The sequence below is a fragment of the Desmodus rotundus genome, chromosome 11, assembly GCF_022682495.2.
Source record: "Desmodus rotundus isolate HL8 chromosome 11, HLdesRot8A.1, whole genome shotgun sequence".
NCBI lineage: Eukaryota > Metazoa > Chordata > Mammalia > Chiroptera > Phyllostomidae > Desmodus > Desmodus rotundus.
Genome location: NC_071397.1, coordinates 62,954,947 through 62,974,908, shown reverse-complemented (window position 1 = coordinate 62,974,908; position 19,962 = coordinate 62,954,947). Strand labels below are relative to the sequence as shown.

Sequence of the window (19,962 nt, the reverse complement as noted above, 5' to 3'; positions counted from 1 at the left end):
TTGTAGATGTGTAATTTCAAACTGGGAAGGCATTTTTTTTTGCTTAGAAACAGCACTTTAAACAGTGGTTGGATTCTCCTTCTCTGAATACAAAGGCCTATTCAACTCACAGTGTACCTAAATAATGACACTTACAGATCTGTGGAACCTGTCATTTTTAACTAAATTATTCATTTATAACTAGATTTCTGTGAGGGGAAGTACTGGTTTACAGACTTAGAATATATGCCTTACAAACGTATTTTGACCAGACATTGTGCTGGGCACTGGGAATACAGAGATAAATAAAATACAATCCTTTCTCTCAATGAGAGCACGGTGGGAAGATACACACGAACAGATCATCATAAAATAATATGGTTTGAAAAAGAAATGATGAGATATTCAGGAATCAGCAAAAATTAGTGAAAGAAGAGGCAGAAGAGAGAAGTAGGGACCAGATTATAGTGGATCATAATGTCATGTTTACAAGGGTGGGTTTTTCCTGTGGTCATTTGGAGCTGAGAAGGTCAGATTTTTGCTTAAGAAAGACCATGGAGACAGGGATATGGAGAATTGGTTTGAGAGTGCAGGGACAGCAGCTTTATTAGGCTGTTGCAATCAGCTGGTTGAGAAATGATGAAGGCTTGAATCATAGCAGAGGTGATCCAGATAATGAAGTAGGGTACAGATCTGAGGACTGAGTAGGTTTGAGGGATAAAGCATAGGGTATATAGACTTCTTTTGTTGACGGAGGTACTGAGAAGGGAATACCAGAGAGGCGGTAAAAATTGAGGTTGAACAAGTTGTGTTTGAGATGATTTTGGAGTTGGACAGCATATAGTTGATGTATTGCTAAGATATATGGAAGTTTATAGACCATAAAAGTATAGATTTGGGAGTCATTAGCATATGGGCAATGGTTTGATGGTTGAAACCCTGAAATAAACTAGAATTAGGACTTTAAAAAATGTATTCAGAAGTGAGCTTGCATATTTTGGGATAAGAGCTTATTCTAGTTTCTTACAATGTAAAAAAAATTTTTTAAAGGGCCATGAGTACTAAACATTGGCAGTTTTCATTCACTTATTTGCTTATTCATTCAATAAATATTTATTAAATACTGTGTGTCCGGATTTCAGCAGATGTGTAAAGTGGTAACGGAATTACCTTCCCTGACCTTTAGGAGGTTGCAATCACAATATCAGATTCTCTTTATTTTTAAATCCTCTCCTACCAATGAAGTTATTTTAAGAAGTAAACAATTATGATAGACTGATGCTATTAGGAAATGACTGTTGTGTTAGCTAAGAAAAGAATGCATGTATTTTACTCTTAGGTACTTCTCCCTGTTACAATACAGAATCTTACTTGTTCAAGGTGAACAATGAAGAACAGTGTAAAGAAAGGAACATACACTGAGAGTTTTCTCCCGGGATGTACTTCTATATTAAATGTGAGCACAGTTGTGCCACTTCTATCTCTAAATAAAAGAATAGTTGTAGCCATTAATATTAGGTCAGTGCAGTTCATTGTTCTGAAACTAGTCTGACTGATATTCTGATTGGTTTTGTTCCTATTATTCAGGACTGTAGACAATTGTGTTTGTGTTTCTCTGTCTTCTTTATTGGTACTGATAAGAGCCATCTTGTGGGTTCGTATTTTTGTTCCAAATGTCCTGGAGTGGAAAGTGCAAAGCAAATGTAGATGGGTAATTCTGTATCTTTAGGCTGTTCTATTTATGGTGTGCCAATTAACTGAAATAAATTTAACCCTGCGAAAAAAAGATGATTCTATAAAAGGAAAAGGCAAATCTGCAGTACATACAAATATAAATTTAAGAATTAACCAAGTTCTGCAAAAATGCAGATATTTCAAGAATAGTTTCTGGGTAACCATATTGTTTATCACAATCTGGGTAATCATATTATTTCCCTGACTTTTGCCTTTAAAATACAATTTAACTAAAACAAACCCTGAAGCCTTGATTTGTCTATCTGATTTTACTGCTGATAACTTAAATGTGAGGCATCCAACTCCAGCCATTTTTTCTGTTTCCATGGTAACTAAAGTGTGCAAACCCAGCAGTATCACTTTCTTTCACAGCTGGCATTTTGTGTTCACAGTAAGAAGAGGAGTTTTAGTAAAGCATAGTCTTTGTTAATTGGGATGTAACTAGGTCAGAACAATTTTGGTATCCTTTCTTCATTCTCTTAGGTTTGTCTGTGTGACTGTAGGTGTGTGTTCATGAGCTGCGGTTTCCTTTATTTTCTTTTAAGGCATATACTGTCACTGAATCACTGTGAGAGTTAGCCTTTTGAAAATTAAGAGTAGTGTTTGTAAACACAACCCAGTGTGGAGCCTTGAGGGTTATATGGAGTTGTTCTGAGACTTGCCCCTAGCCCTGTAGGCCTTTGAGTATTTCCATTAAGAGAAAGGAAATTTATGTGAAAATCCTTTGAAAAGCTAAATGTATTTTAATGGTGAGTTATATTATTTATTTTGTTACTTTTATTTTGAAACATCAAGAGTCTCATGATCTTAACATTCACAGTATTCACTAATTCTCAGTTTCACTTTCCATAGTTTTAGTTATCTGGGGTCAACTACAATCCTAAAATACTAAATGGAAATCTGAGAATTAAATTTCATGCTGTTCTGAGTAGTGGGATGAAACCTAGGGCTGTGTGCTCCATTTTGCCTTGAATCGTTCCTTCGTCCAGTGTATACTTGCTGTAGCTACCTGACCACGAGTTACTTAGTGGCCATCTTGGTTATCAGAGAGAGAGACCACATTCACATAACTTTAATCACAAAATAATGGTATAATTGTTCTATTTTATTATTAGTTACTGTTCATATTTTTAAATTTTTTAAATTAATTTTAGAGAGAGAGAAGAAAGGAGAGATAAAAACATTGATTTGTTCCACTTATTGATGCATTCATTGATTGATTCTTGTGTGTGCCTTGATCCAGGATCGAACCCACAACTTTGGCATGTCGGGTAAATAATACCCAAACATAATACTCTGGCTTCTTTTGAGTCACCAATGACCTCCTAATTGTCCAAAAGTTACCTTTTCACTGCTTCATTCTCTTATGCCTAAAGATCACCTCTTCATTTCTCAACTCTCTTGGCTTCTAGAACCCTGTGCTACCTACATTTTCTTACTGTGGGTGTTCCTTTACAGGTTGTTTCATTGGCTCTTTTTCATCTAACCACCTTTTTTTCATCTCAGCATTATTTATTCCTTATTATATTTTTTAAAATACTATTTCTCTAATTATAAGTAATACCAAAATATACAAAAGCAAACATTATAGAAATACATATTGTAGTAGTAAATGACAGTCTCTCCAAACTCTTCTATCTTCTGATAGAAGTCTCTTCTATCAGAGATTGGGCAGAACACCAAAATCTACATGTGTATTACACAACTTGCAAAAACTATAGGCCATACAGAAACATAATATAACAAAATAATGCTAATTCTAGTCATGTAAAATCAAAAGTTTTTCCATGTTTCCACATCATTCTGTATGGTTGACAAGCCCCTTCCCTCAACCTTCTCGGTATCTCTCCACTGCTCCTCCTCCCCTAACTCTCCTCTCATGTTGACTTCGTCCTCCTTGCCTGTTCTCCAGTTAGCCAGCTTGCGGGCTCTCCCAGGTTTTTCCTTACTGCTCCAAACACCATGTCCTTGCCCTTCCTGCATACCTGCGGCAGCCCTCACTGACTCACTGCACAGGCCAGACAGTGCTCAAGTACCTATCCTATTCTCAAATGACTTGTGCCAAAGGCAGAACAATTGGAAGCAGCAAGCAGGCCCTCCCTTGGGTTACCTTCTCTCTAGAATCATTAGTGTCCTGTCATTCTGTTCCTCCCACTGCCTAGCTTGTCTCCAGTTCACCGGGCAAACTCCTGCCTCAGGGCTTGCAACTTGCCCTTTCCTTTGCCTAGACCGTTCTTCCCTTTAGGTTCAGCCAGCTTACACTGTCCTTGCTTCAGATCTTATCCCAAATGTTAACTTCTCAAGGAGGTAATAGTGCTTATATGTTGTTGACAATAATGCCCTCCTAACCCACTCCCAGCAGGGCTTGTTCCCACCTACTGCTTTCTTTTTGTATTTATTACAGTCTTAATACATGGTGTATACCAAAGAATCTTTGGAACGTTTATGTACTTCACAAAGCTTATCAACCAGGAGCCTGTCACTTAACCCAGTAGCTGGAACATTACCAGTAGCTTGCTTCTACTTATATTTTTTGCCATCCTATCCTCCAGCCTCCTTCCAAGAGGTAACAAAATCCTGAATTTTGAATCCATTATTCACTTCTTTGTAAAAACAGATTTATTACACTTATATGTATGCCTAAACAACATACATATTTTTACTTCACTTGGTTTTAAGTTTTATGAAAATGGCACCCTGCTGTATATAGTCTTTTTAAACTGGTTTTTTTTTTACTCAACATAATGCTTCCAAGATTTGAACATTTTAAAACCCTTATTTGTAATTCACTGATTTTCACTGCTATTTTAAAGTTCATGTGTGACTCTACCACAATTAATTTCTCCATTTTTCTGTTAGCTAAAAATCTGGGATGTGTCCATTTTTTTTTTTTTTTTTTGTATTACAAACTGTGCTTCTAAGAACATTCTCTAGGGTATCTAAAAATGGAATTACTGAGTTGAAGGGTATGCAGCGTTTCAGTTTTGCAAGATGATGCCAAATCCTTTTCCAAAGAAGCTGTACCAACTTATTCTCCCAACAGCAATGTATTGAAGTTTCCCAAGGCCCACTTACTATTTAACATTTCTTAAGTTTTAACCAATATACTAGGTGTAAAATAGTATCTCACTGTGATATTAATTTGCATTTCCTTCGTTATTAATGAGGTTGAGCATCTTTTCATATGCTTAGTGGTTAAACGTGGTTCTTGTTAAATGCCTGTTCGGACATTTTGTCCATTTTTCTACTGGGTTGCTTTTCATACTGATTTGCAGGAAGTTCTTTTTCTGGATGCCCTATAAATCTTTGTTATTTGTATGTGTAACAAATACTTCTGGTTGGTACATTGTCTTTATTTTCTTTATTTTTGATGATTGGAAGTTATTTGATTAGCCAAATTTATCAGTCTTTTCTTTTTATGGTTATTTCTTGTATCTTGTTTAAGAAATTCTTCCTTACCTCAGGGTCAGAAAGAGTGTTTCCTATATTTTTTTTCCCAAAAGTTTTAAAGTTTTGCTTTTCACATTTAAGCCTTTAATCCATCTGAAATTGTGTGTGTGTGTGTCAGATAAGGTGAGGATGCATTTATTTACTTTCCCCATTTGGATAACCTGTGTTGCCAGCACCAGGCATTGTGAGCCCTCCTTTCCCCACTGATCTCCAGTTCCTCTTCCCTCAGCTGCAGTTCTGTCCAGTACTCTTCTGTCCCACAGATCAGTTTGTCTGCAGCTGGCCTTTCCCTGTACCACTGTCACATTGTCTTAATTGCTTTAGGTTTAAAATAAATCTTGATATCATGTTTTGAGCCAGATTTCTCTCCTCATCTCTACTTCTAACACTTTCACAGCATCTTGGCTATTCTTAGCTCTTTGCTCTTCCACATACATTTTAAACCAGCTTTTCAAGTTCACAATAAAAAACCTGGATGAGATTTTGATTGAAGTTGCACTGAATTTACATATAAGTATGGGGAGAATTGATGTCCTTGCTAAACAGGGGGGGCAAAAGTAGGTTTATGGTTCATATGGAAAATAATATACTAATTAATAATAAATGAATATACTGTTTCACCTACTCATAGCTGTAAACCTACTTTTGCCCACCCCCTGCATTGAGTCTTATCTATAAACATGGGCTCTTAATTTATTTAGGATTTCGTAATATCATTCAATATAAGATTTCAAGATGTTATGTATAAAAATCTTGTACATCCTTTGATGTATTTATTCCTAGGCACCTTATCATTTTTTGTTGTTGTTGTTGCTGCTGTAGAAATGCTGCCTTTGAAAAATTGTATTTCCCAGCTTTTTTTCTTAATGGGTATATAGAAACACAGTTGACTTTGTCACATTGTTCTGTTAGCTGGACATCCTACCAAACTCTGTTACTATGGCTGATTTGTTTGTAAGTACTTTGGGTTTTCTGTGTAGATAATAATGTCATTTCCAAATAAGCATAGCTTTGTTTCTGCCTCTCCAGTCCATGCCTTTAATTATTGTTTTATAGCACTGGGCTTATAATACAGTTGATTTTAGAAGTAGTAATTTTGGGTATCTTTTCATTATTTTTTGTTTTATTTTTTTAATCCTCACCCAAGGACAACCTGGGGACATTTTTTTCCAGTGATTTTAGAGAGGGGAAGGGAGAGAGAGAAACATCGATTGATCGGTTGTCTCCTGTAGGCGCCCAGACGTGGGATCCTACTCATCCAGACTGGGGAAGCAAGCCTGCAACCCAGGTGTGTGCCCTTACTGGGAGTCCAACCCGCAGCCTTTCAGTTACAGGATGATGCTCCAAGCAACTGAGCCACACCGGCCAGGGCACATTATTCCTGATTTTAAAGGGAATGCTTCCAATATTTTCATCTCAGTTTTTGATACCCATTATTGGGTTAAGGAAGTTTTTTCTTTTCTTTTCTTTTAAAGATTTTATTTATTTATTTTTAGAGAGAGAGAAGGGAAGGAGAAAGAAAGAGAGAGAAACATCAATGTGTGGTTGCCTCTTGAGCGCCCCCTACTTGGGACCTGGCCTACCACCCAGGCAGGTGGTGCCCTGAATGGGAATCAGACCCACGACCCTTTGGTTTGCATGCTGGCTCTCAATCCACTGAGCCAGGGCAGGAATTTTTTTCTAGTCTGTTTATCATGAATGGGTGTTAAATTTCATCAACTGCTTTTTCAGCCTGTCAAGATAATTATCTGTTTTTTAGCCACTATCAAGACAATTATCTTTAATCTGCTACTATGGTGATGGACTTATATAGAGTTTCTTATGTTAAGCCATCCTGGCATTCCTGTTTCTGTATTGGGACTCATATATTTTGTTTAATATTTTTATATACTCATGAGTGAGGTTGGCCTGAAATTTTTTTCAGACTTTGTCTGCTTTTGTCAAGGTTATACTGGCCTTCTAGAATGTATTGGGAACATTCCCTCTTTTTCTATTCTCTGAAAACGTTTGAATAAAATTTGAAATAATCTGTTTATTGAAAATTTGGAAAACTTGCATCTTGATTATCTAGGATCTGGTTTTTAACTACAGTTTCAATTTATTCAGCACCTTCCAGCTTTCTAACTCATTTTGAGTCAATTTTTAGGACACATTTGCTTAGCTTTGTCTGTTTTGTGTATTCTTTAAAATTAATAGGTATAAAGTTGTTCATATGCTTCTTTTATCTTTCTAACCTCCACAGAATTTATAGTTAAGTTCATTTCTGTAATTTGTAATGTTGTTAATTTGTACCTTCTCTCCCCTTGCAAAGGTAAAGGGTGTCCAACCCACGGCCCATGGGCTGTATGCAGGCCAGGCTATGAATGTGGCCCAAAGTGAAATTGTAAATTTACTTACAACAATACTTAGTTTTATTACTTAGATATATACATTTTCTATATTAGTGATCACAAACTTGGGACCTGCTTGACGATTTTAAGAGGTTATCGAAAGGGCTGCTGCATAATTAGGGTAATTATGTGAGGACTTTTTTGCTTATCTGTGTTGGTGGATATTGTGAAAATTATGCATGGATCTGTTTATTTTTGCTCATAAGTTTCATTAGTGTTCGTGTATTTAATGTGTGGCCCAAGACAACTGTTCTTCCAGTGTTTTGGACACCCCTGTCCTAGAGGCTTCATAAATCCTGGCTAGTTCATAGGTTTCTTCCCTTGCCCTTTTGTTCTTCTGTGTTTTGTTTACTCTGTTGATCTTTTTAAACTTAACTTTGGCACATGGTGATTTTTCTCCTTCCTTCCTTTCTAACATAAATGATTTCTTCATAGTTTGTTCTTTTACCTCTTAGTGATTTAGAATTATTTTTAAATTTCCAAATATATGGAGTTTTAAATTTATGCTTTTGTAATTACTTTTAACTTAATTGCAGTGTGGTCACAGAACTTAGCCTGTCTGATAATAATTCCTTGAAATTTCTTGAGACCCACAAGTATACTTTCAGTATTTGTAAGTATTCAAGTGTACTTAACAAAAATGTGTACTCTCCAATTATCGGGTAAAAGATGTGTATATGACTGCTACGTTATCCTTGTCAATTGTGTCCTTGGGGAGTCTGTATCTTTTGTCTGCTTGACATCAGTAATCGACAAAAGTATGGTATCATGGGTCTTCCCTTCCTGAAGTTACATCATTTTTTGCTGTATGTATTTATTCAAGTGCATCACAAATATAGGAGTGTTGCCTCTTCCTGGAGAATTGAACCTTGTATCATTATATAGGGACCATCTCTATTCCTAGTAATACTTTTGTCTTAAAGCTACTTTGTCTAACATTTACTTAGCTAATCCAGCTCTTTTTTTTTTCCTGTTTATTGAATTTATTGGGGTGACTCTGGTTAACAAAATTTACCTCAGGTTTCAGGTGCACAGTTCTACAACACATCATCTCTACACTGCATTGTGTGTTCACCACCCCAAGTCAAGTCTCTTTCCATCACCATTTATCTCCCTCCTCTACACCCTCCGCCAGCCCACCCCATGATCCAACTTTCGTTTAGCAGTTTGCCTGATACATCTTTTAATAGCATTTTACTTTCAGCTTTTATGGTGCTTCCACTTAGGTGGATCTCTTGTAAATGGTATAGAATGGATTTTGTTTTTATAATCCAATATGGAAATAATACGCTTTTAGCATGAAAATGGGCCTAAGTTAGGAAGGTTTTTCATCAGAGAGGATTTCCTCTGCTTCTACGGGAAGCATCTAGGTTTATTTCATTCTCCTTGAGAGTCTCAGCTGATTGAGGGGTAGCAGCTCAGCTTTCACATTTTGCTAGTTGCCCAAGGTTCAGTGTCCCCGCTGAAGTGTGTTCCTGTCGTCTGCCTTCAGGCCTGTCCCACCTTGCTGTCATTCTCCAGTGACAAGCGCACATTATTTGGGGTGAGGCCGGGGGTTGTTACAGCTCTCTGGTGAGATCAGGGATTCTTCAAAGGAATGTTTCTTATGTAGCATATGTCTGTTCTGTACTGACAGAGTCCCCTAGGGCATTTAGTCAGCCGTAATACCAACTGTGGAAATTTCTGGTATTCTCCTTGTTTAGTTTTGTTTTTCCACAAAACTTTACCAGTATCTGATGTACTGTACATTTGTTTATTGCTTTTCTCTTCCCGCTAGAATGTAAGCTTCATGAGGGCGAGGATTTGTCCTGTTTTGTTTACTTCTGTATCTCTAGCATCTAAACCACTGTCTGATACTTAGTATGTTCTCCGTCAATATTTGTTGAATGAATGACATGGAGGATGGAGAAGGTGGTGTAAAAAAAACCATGCCAAATACTCAACTTTTACCTTGAAATGTTCTGGTATGTTCCTCCATGACCATTGTCACAAGTTAGGGCGCCCTTACTTTTCCCTAGATTACTGTAGCCCACATCCACCTCATCTCTCTGTCTCTACTTTGTGGTTTATCCATCCCTTCCATTTCATTCTTCATAATCCTACCAGAGTTTTCCCCCTAAATATAGATCTGATTATTTGACTGTTCTGTCTCAGCTTAGCCTATAGAATAAATTCCAGCTTCTTTAATGTGGTATTTTATTCCCAACATGGTTTCCAGTCTTATTTCTACACTGAGCATTTTGAACACTTTAGACTCTCTCGGTAGGCCGTGTCTGTGATCATGTTGTTATTTATAGGGCTCCTTGAGCCCGAAAAGTCATTATTCTGTTTATGCTTATCAAAACCTTAGTTATCCTTATATTCATTCAAAGTCATGTCCTTACTAAAGACTAATATTCATTGAGAAATATCATTAATTCTTGACATTTTGCTATTTTGTATTCTAAAAAGCTGTCTGTTCCTCTTTCCTTTCTAGATTTTAAGTTCCTTGAGTCAAGAGGTTTTCTTTGTTTCCTGAAAGTCTCCAGTACAATGTTCTAAACATAATGGATCTTTGATAAATAGTTTTATTTTATTTTATTTTTTTGATATATTTATTGATTATGCTATTACAGTTGTCCCACTTCCCCCCTTCACTCAACTCCATCCTGCCCACCCCCTCCCTCCCACATCCCCCCCTATAGTTCATGTCCATGGGTCATACTTATAAGTTCTTCGGCTTCTACATTTCCTACACTATTCTTACCCTCACCCTGTCTATTGTCCACCTATCATCTATGCTACTTATTCTCTGTACCTTTACCCCCTCTCTCCCCCTCCCAATCCCCTATTGATAACCCTCCATGTGATCTCCATCTCTGTGGTTCTGTTCCTGTTCTAGTTGTTTGCTTAGTTTTCTTTTGTTTTGGTTTTAGGTGTGGTTGTTTATAACTGTGAGTTTGCTGTCATTTACTGTTCATATTTTTTATCTTCTTTTTCTTAGATAAGTCCCTTTAACATTTCATATAATAATGGCTTGGTGATGATGAACTCCTTTAACTTGACCTTATCTGAGAAGCACTTTATCTTCCCTTCCATTCTAAATGATAGCTTTGCTGGATACAGTGATCTTGGATGTAGGCCCTTGCCTTTCATGACTTGGAATACTTCTTGCCAGCCCCTTCTTGCTTGTAAGGTCTCTTTGGAGAAATCAGCTGACAATCTTATGGGAACTCCTTTGTAGGTAACTGTGTCCTTTTCTCTTGCTTCTTCTAAGATTCTCTCCTTCTGTTTCATCTTAGGTAATGTAATTATGATGTGCCTTGGTGTGTTCCTCCTTGGGTCCAACTTCTTTGGGACTCTCTGAGCTTCCTGGACTTCCTGGAAGTCTATTTCCTTTGCCAGACTGGGGAAGTTCTCCTTCATTATTTGTTCAAATAAGTTTTCAATTTTTTGTTCTTCCTCTTCTCCTTCTGGCACCCCTATAATTCGGATGTTGGAACATTTAAAAATGTCCTGGAGGTTCCTAAGCCTCTCCTCATTTTTCCGAATTCTTGTTTCTTCATTTTTTTCTGGTTGGATGTTTCTTTCTTCTTTCTGGTCCACACCGTTGATTTGAGTCCCAGTTTCCTTCCCATCACTATTGGTTCCCTGTACATTTTCCTTTGTTTCTCTTAGCATAGGCTTCATTTTTTCATCTAGTTTTCGAACAGATTCAACCAGTTCTGTGAGCGTCTTAATAACCAGTGTTTTGAACTGTGCATCCGATAGGTTGGCTATCTCTTCCTCGCTTAGTTGTATTTTTTCTGGAGCTTTGAAGTGTTCTGAAATTTGGGCCTTTTTTTTTTTTTTTCTTGGTGCATCTGTTACTTTAAGTAACAGATAAATAGTTTTAAAGCTTTCTCTTTCTGCTATGGTAAACTAATCTTGTCTTTTATCTTCAGTAATCACACTCCATTGATTAACTTTCATATTCAAATCTTCCTATTTTCACCCCCTGGCTAGTATGATGTAGGCATCTCACCTTCCTCAAACTCACTACGTCATCGCCACCTTCTTGTCATTCCTACTCTCAAACCAGTACTTCTCATAACTTTTCCGTAATAAGGCACCATCATTCTTCCAGTCATATAACTCAAAACCTTAGTGAAATCTTTATCACCCTTTGTCTCAGTCTTCTGATTTCAACACATCAGAAAGTCCTGTTAATTTCTTCTTTAAGATGTTATTCAGTTCGTAACTCATTTCAAGCTGAGAAGACCTTAGAAATGGAATTTACAGAGAAGACTTATTGCCCACAGACCTACCTAGACAGTTTCTCTGTTTCCAAATGTCCACTACAAATGAGGATGACTTCAAAGATGGTGGATACATTTGCAGCCTACTGTTTATATAGCTTTGTATTAGGTTTGGTTTTTATTTTATGTCTTGAAATTTATTTTGAATACCTTGCTTTTGCATGAACTAGAGCTGAAAATGTGTATGAATTCTAATGGAGTCTGTTGAATGTTGATCATATTTTCCTACAGAAGTTTAGAAATATTTAGCAAGGGATATTCCATTTGATTTGTTTAAAGGAAGGTAATTATGTTGTGGTTTGAAATTTTATATAAATTTTTCAGCCACAAAAACTGTTGTGGGCAGCAAGCAGACAGTTTATGATTTGTACATGTTTTTAAATTATTATTCATTACTTCTGTGAGGCAAATGGAAATGACAGCTTTAATTACTTTGTATTTATTTGTATGATAAAATTTTGAAAATAAGATGTTTCCATAGCAAGGATGTTTATGGAAAGTTAGTGCTAACTTCAAGGATGTCAAATGCTTTAACTATGTAGAGGGTACTTAATATTTGATTATAGTTTTGTTGAAAATACAGAATATTATAAGAACTTTTTCCTATTACAAGAACTTTTTTTCTATTTTAGAGCATGTCAAAAGAATAAACATAGTAATTTGAATGCTCTATTTTTATTTCTAGAAACCAGCAAATATCCTAGTAATGGGAGAAGGTCCTGAGAGGGGGAGAGTCAAAATAGGTAGGTAATTATTTCTAAAATAATTAAGAAACTGAAGTAACTGCAATGATGGTTTCCCTTTTTAATATTATTAAGTAATTAATTGAAAAATTACTTTCTCATAATATATTTAGAAAAGATATTAGGAAATATAGTATTTAAATCCCTCCTTTATTCCCAAAATAAGGTTCTATAATTCTAAGCTGAGGTAAGCAAGCCCACAAAAAATTTCATTCCCATACAAAATCCCAAACATGTATTTATGTCACTATTACTGTCCTGCACAGTCGCCCTAAACATAATCCCATAAATCGTACTTTTGTTTCAACTTTACCAAGTGTTCTTTCCTTAAGTATATCTCTTCCACTCTTACCTAATATATATAGGCCTTCACAGGTATCTTTCCCCCCACCCCACGTATGTTCTGTGCCAGGTACCAACATATCTTTTCCAAATGGATGTATATGTTTATAGACCCTCTTACTTGCCAATCTTAAGGTTAATAAGGCAGTGGAAGGAGTCTCATCTATACATTAAAATTTCCTTTTCAACCCTGAAGGGTCTAAAAGAAATTGGCATTATTTATACCTATGACATATTTGGGGAGAAAATGAGCTAAGAAATACTTTGTTCTAATTTCTTTTAATATAAGTTACGTTTATTGAATGTTCAATGTTTTTTAGAAGGATTTCAAAATAAATTTTGTTTCATCAACCTGCTTTCCTTGCTATTAGACTATATCATGCTAGGGTTGGTACACAATGCTAACTTGACCTGCTACAAATTCATTCTGTCCTACTTCAGCTGAGCCTGCCCTGCTGCCTGGTCTTTTACTTCAGTTAATACACCAGCCCAGGCCTTGAAGAAGCTGTTCTGAACCAACTTCTCTTTCTTTAAATCTGTACTCTTGAGTTTACTGTGCTTCAGTTCAAAAGTTTTGTTGATGTTCATTAAGAAGCAGGTCACTGCTTTCCTTCCCTTTCCTTTTCCTTCCCCATCTCCTTTGCACCGCTCCTCACTTGCTTCTCACTCATGCTTACGCTCTTGTTCTTATAGGCATTTATCGAGTACCTACTTTTTGCTAGACACTGGTGAAAGTGGAAGGGAGATGAAGGATAGTTCCTCCCTGTGAGAGACAGTAAAACAAACAGTGTACTATCCAGTGTGATAGATACTTTCATATGTTAGGTACCTTGTTGTTTTACACAACCGCCCTTTATGGTAGATACTGTACATAGGGAAAGCTGGATTTAGAGAGGTTGTAGCTTGTTCTGCCTTTCAAAGGAAGGACTTGAATTCCAAGTCCAGAGTCTCTCTCCCCTACAAACATTGCTACCCAGTGAGAGCAGAGCTGTCTGGGGTGACCTCACTGCCCACTTTTTGTCAGCACAGCTCTGCCTTTGAAACATTCAGAGGAAGAGGGACTCCGCCCTCCTGAGGCCCAGCTGGTGCCCTTCTTCACTTAAATGACCTTCGTGGTACCCTTCAGCCCCTCCATTCTCCCTCTCAGAATTCCCCTCTTCACCTTCAAACATTCACAGTTCTCTTCCCAATTTTAAATTAAATCTTCTCATTTCCACTTTGTTTTCTTTACTATCTGCTCTATTTGTTTTTCCTTGTTCCTCTACTTCCAGAACACATATTCACCCATTGGTTCCACTCACCCTCACCCTGATTTTTTTATAATCTGGCCTCCAATTCCATTCCTCAGTTGAAACTGCTCTGTAAAAGGACACCTTTTGACCTCTATTTTACCAAATCTAGTGGCCTGTATTTAGTCACTGTTTTCCTTTACTGCCTTAGCCATTTGTTCTCCTGAGCAGTCTGGCCATGGGACTGTCTTTTCTCTTGGTCCGTATGACATCACGTATTCTGTATACCACTTATGCTGTTACTTCTGTATTTTATTCATTACTGCCTCTTACTCGTATCAACCTTTTGTTTCAATAGACCCTAGCCACTGGCTTTGGACATGACTCCCTCTACAATTTATTCTTTAGGGAATTGATTATCTGTAGCCTCAAAATCTTAGACTATGAAAATTATTCTAAGATCTAGATTTCAGATTCCATTCTGTCATTCTAGATGAAATCCTTATCTTTATTTGGTTTCCTGTTGTCAGCCTATAGTCTATTATTCCAAACCAAATTCATCATTTTCTTACACTTTCCCTTGCTTGTACCTGTCATCACATTTAACCCAGTCACCCAAACTTACTCTCTTCCCCTTATGTCTCCCACATATCTCTACAGTCTCTCAACATAAAATTCTGTATCCTAACCAGGCTAATTAGTTGCCTTACTGTTAAGAGTTTTAGGATTGTAATTCTATCCAAGATTCTGGATTAAATCAGTGTTAAAACTAAGCAATAATTAATAATAAAGGCCAAGTAAACAATCTAGTTAATTAATTGCTTTAAATTTTGTTTTAATAGCACATTATTTTTTTTTTTAAATAGTGATGCTCTGATGTCTATGCTTAATAAGACAATATAGTTCTTTTCTGGCTGAAAAGAAAAGCATCGTTGAGCTGAAAACACATTGGCCCTGCCCCATATCTGAGCCTTTCCCTCCTCAGAACCTACAGACTTCCCAGGCCTTACCGAAAATGCTTATTGCCATCTTTACTATTCCCAACAATTTACCCTTCAGAACCCAGCTCAGGTTCTACTTTCCATTTCGTCCATTTGTCTAAGTGTTTATCAAACCTGGCTCCAGATGACACAATGAAGGAGACATAGGCTCTTCCTCCAAGAGATTTAGAGTTTAGTAGAAACCAGAAACAACTTTCCTTTATTCTTATAACACTTACCCTTTTTTAATTTTTGTCTACTTTGTGTATTGTCATCTCACCTCATGTAAGCTCCTTGGTGGTAGACAATATCTTTTGCTGTTTTTCTGTCATTTGATTTTGCCTGATTCATACCCACAGCGGAATTTTACTACTGCTACCAACTGAATTGAAACTTTCATTCCTATCTAATTTTAGGAAAACAATTGTTAGCAATGTTTAAGCTAAGTTACCTTTTGTCTAAATTAGTAACTATTTGAAAAATGATTTAAAACTCCTAAAAGTTCATACAATAGGCAGGGATTGTTTTCAAGATGTATATTGTGTTTTCTGGCCTTTAATTTGACAGTGAATAGGTGTGGCTTAGGTAAAACTAAGGAAGTACAGAGTAAGGGGAGAAATACTGGCTTTAGCCTTTACTTCAAAACAAAATGTTTTTCAATGGGTGGAACAGCATTCCATCGTATTACTTTGCCATCAGCAATAGTCAACATCTGTTCAATTTATAAAGCAGTGCCTTGCAGTAGGTGTAATGTTGGCAGAATGGTTTTGAATATTTTTATTTGCTGTAGGGAAATTTAGTTAAGAAAGAGTAGGCATTTGCACAGGCTTTCTTGGACAGCTTTATTTTTTAAGACCTGGCTTTCCAAAGCATTTTCAGAAAGTCTTAAATCACTCAAAATATCAGGAAATAATATCACTGTAAATTAAAGTTTGAAGGTATTTTATAGCATATTAGTTTTAGATTAAATGATTCTCTGTAGTTGCAATTTTATGTACTATTTGTACATTTTGTAGTACATTGGGGCCCTATATAATCAAAATATACTGTCTATATTGTGTATTTCAAATTAGAGAAGTTTATAACTCTTGTGGTTTTGCCTTTGTGACATGCAATTATGGTATGTATAATTTATTGCATGTCAGATCAGTGGTTGAGAATGTAGCTGCTAGATTATAACGTGGTTTTTGTTTGAGTGCTGGCATCTTTACTAACTATCCCTGTGACATGGGCCAGATTCTTTTATCTCAGAAGTTGGGACCAAAATACTTACTAAACCTGTGTCCTTATGTGGACTGAATGAAGTGATATATGATGTATCTGAAAATGGTTTGTAAACTCTCAGGCGTTTTGTAGATTTTAAGGCATTTGTTGTTTATGAAATATTAAGAAAATTAGATAGTCTCTGGGATCTTATTTAGTAATAGATACTCTTTTTACTACTTTCGTACTCCTCTAATAGTTAAGTCAGTTAGCTTTGACACAGACCTTTGTTAAATGGTGAATTACAAGAAAGCATCGTGTTGTATATTCTCTACATGTTCTTGGACACATGTATGTGATATGGTGGGTACTGCACCAAACTGGCTCTCTGGGAGGAGGGAGCCCCAGTTTGTAGCATTTGCCCTTTTCCATGACGTAAATACTCTCACCACAGCCAATTTCACGCCACCACTGAGATGTCCCTGAACTCAGAGTTGGGATGAGATGTGTACAGATTGGCTCTCATGAGTCCATAAGAACTGATTCTAGCACACACGGAACTAAGATACAGTCCAGTTGTAGATGTATAGTCATACAGAAGTTATAATTAATCGTGGAAACAAGGCTATCTTCAGTTTTTAAAAAATCTAAGAATATTATTGTAGTGGCCTCTGAAAGTCAGGAACCTGAAGTCAGACTGGGAGTCTCATTCTGATGCTGCACTTAGTAGGACTGTGACCTTGGTCAAGTAAGAATGTCTTTAAGTGTCTTCATCTGTAAAATAGGCACAATAATAGTATCTGCCTCAGAAGGAGAGATGAGTGCCTGGTACAGACCACTGGTTGAAAAGGAAAAGGATACCTCTGTGAGGTTAGTAACTATTGTCATCACAGCACGCTAAACTGAGTTTTATCTGCTTTTCTTTTTTAGCTGACATGGGTTTTGCCAGATTATTCAATTCTCCTCTAAAGCCTCTAGCAGATTTGGATCCAGTAGTTGTGACTTTTTGGTATCGGGCTCCAGAACTTCTGCTTGGTGCAAGACATTATACAAAAGCCATTGGTAAGTTTCTAAAATGATTTACTGTCTTGGCATTGGATTATCATAAATAGCAAATGGTATAATAATAAAGCTGCTTTGTAAAAAACCAATTTATATTTCTTTGTAAAAGTCCTGTTGTCTTCTATATTCCTAAATTTTATAGTCTAGTGGATTTGCATTTTTAACTGTATAGGAGAAAATGGTTCTTTTAAAAGAAGAAAGCATTTTCTTCCAGGGAATAGAGATATGCGATCCTTTTGAGTTGCTATGGAAATGATCACATGCAAATTTTATTTTGCACTTACCAATGTCAATCAGAAGAACTGGAGAGAAGTTTAGAATTTTTTTCTTCACAAAAGGAAAAACAGGAGTAGTGTGGTGTTGGAAAAGTCCCGTGTATCTGGGGAAAAGTTAGTCAGCCTTTCCAAAATAAGAAACAATGTGACTAATCTTTCTCTCTTGCCATTACAGTTAACAGAATGGCAGTTTCTCCATTAAGGTAGAAAATAGACGGATATGGGTAGATTAGTTGTACTCAGCATCTTGCCAGCTCTCCGGGTAAAAGAAATAAAAACTGAGTAAGACAATCTGTTATAAACACGCTCTCTGTAGGATTTAAATTTTGCCTCAGAACAGAAGCATCGGAGATTTTGCTACCTGGTCACTACATTGTCCTCAGAGGATCCAGCTGTGAACTCAGGGAGTCAAGAAGAAAACATCACCTTGGCTGGGTGGCTCAGTTGGTTAGAATGTCATCCCATACACCAAAAAGGTTTGGGTTCGAGCCTTGGTCAGGGCACATACCGAGGTTGCGGGTTCAATCCCTGGTAGGGCATGTAGCGGAGGCAGCTGACTGATGTTTCTCTCTCACACTGATGTTTCTTTCTCTGTCACTAAAATCAATTAACATATCCTTGGGTGAGGATTTTTTAAAAAGGAGAGAGTCCTCCTCAAATCTAGAGATTTATTTAAAAGAGGTTAAAAAGAGAGGATAGGGAGGGAGTAAAGAGTATTGCTAATATGAAGGGCTAGGTATTTAAGGCAACTGCATTTGCTAAGTATCTTTGTTTAGATTTTCCTTTTACAGACAAGCACAATCCTTTCTGTTAAGCTTCTGAGCAACCTGGTGACACCCAGAGAACTATACAAGTTCTTACATTTGGAAGATTAGACTGTTAATTAACCTACTCATCGGCAAGAAGGGAAACAAATTTTAATATAGTAACGTCCTCATTTATTTGGTGGAATCTGAAAACTCAGATGCCAACAACGCATTTATACTTTGTCCAGGGATTGATACATTAGCACAGTGTTGGAATATCGTAATACCTCATAAATATTTCTGAAGGATTTTATTAAATGAGTGAAAAAAGCCCACGAGTAGCCTCAGCACTGTGAGATAAACCAGTACGTGTTTGACAGTAGAGGAATGTAGACCGCCCTCCTCCCCCAGCAGTTGAGGCCATTGTAAAGCTGCATATCATGGGTGCCAAGGGCCACCCTGTTAGCAAGGGGCAGTGGCAGCTGTCTGTGAAGGGTGAAGAAAGGAAAACTGCAAAAGCCAAGTGGAAGGATCCAGTGGTCCTAAGAATGAGGAGTTAAATCAGAACCTGACTCTACCTAAATTTCAGTGAATGACTTTGACTGTAGGGCTGTATTTTTGAGACTTTTAGAGTTTGCTTTTTCTTTTTATGAGAACAGTAACATCTCTTAGGCAATCTCAGAAGGCACCAGAGGTTAGGAAGAAACTGAAAGTGAGCCAGAGGAGGGGGAGTGTTGGTTGGAAGCAACAGGTGGTGCTTTAGAACAGAATTGATGGTGAGGTAGTAGCCCAGAGCACTGGGGCAGGCGTAAAGGATGTGGTAACAGCAGAAATTCAGATGTGGTAGACTCTTAGCACGCACTGATACAGCCTATATCGAAAAGGGAGATTCCCCGTAAGAAAAGGCAAATTCAGCCAAAACCCTGTTAAACTAAATGATCCCCCCCCTACCAAAGCCTGTCCTACTCTCAGAGATTCTTTTTTTATTTTGTCCTCACCTGAGGTCATGCTTATTGATTTTAGAGAGAGGGGAGAGGGGAGAGAAACATAAATCGGTTGCTTCTCATACATGGGCCGAACCCTAGGCATGTGCTCTGACTAGGAATCGAACCCGCAACCTTTTGGTGTATGGGACGATGATCTAACCAACTGAGCCACACCAGCCAGGGCTTTCAAGAGATTCTCATACAAAATTTTTGGTAAGGCCCATTTTTAACATGTACCATCAGGTGATGTGGTCCACATACTTTGACAGCCCACACTTTGAGAAACACAGTTTTATGAATATTTTATAATTAATTGCTCTGTTTTTGAAATAAAATAGATGTGTTTTTTGAGAAATAAAGAAAATTTTTGTATGAATTGGAAACCAACTATATTTCTTGTTTTCTCAGGGTAAGGAGAACTGAAATTGAATTTTAACTAGCTTGTTACTTACTTGCTCAGTAAATGAGATTTACCACTTATCCCAGGACAAAAACATAAAATCACTAATTTCTAATTTTAGTCAAGTTCCAATTATCCATTTTAGATAGAAGTTAGGAAAAAAGTT

The 19,962-nt window shown here is 37.0% G+C and overlaps 1 protein-coding gene across 2 annotated transcripts in view; it reads left to right on the top strand.

Annotated features, from left to right (window-relative positions):
• Window positions 1–19,962, top strand: part of CDK19 (cyclin dependent kinase 19) — a 146,349-nt gene that overhangs the window by 109,245 nt on the left and 17,142 nt on the right. For both annotated transcript variants that reach the window (XM_024551808.3, XM_045188678.3), the window contains 2 exons: window positions 12,516–12,573; window positions 17,258–17,389. In XM_024551808.3, coding sequence (XP_024407576.1) covers window positions 12,516–12,573; window positions 17,258–17,389 — 190 coding nt within the window. The remainder of the gene's footprint in view (window positions 1–12,515; window positions 12,574–17,257; window positions 17,390–19,962) is intronic.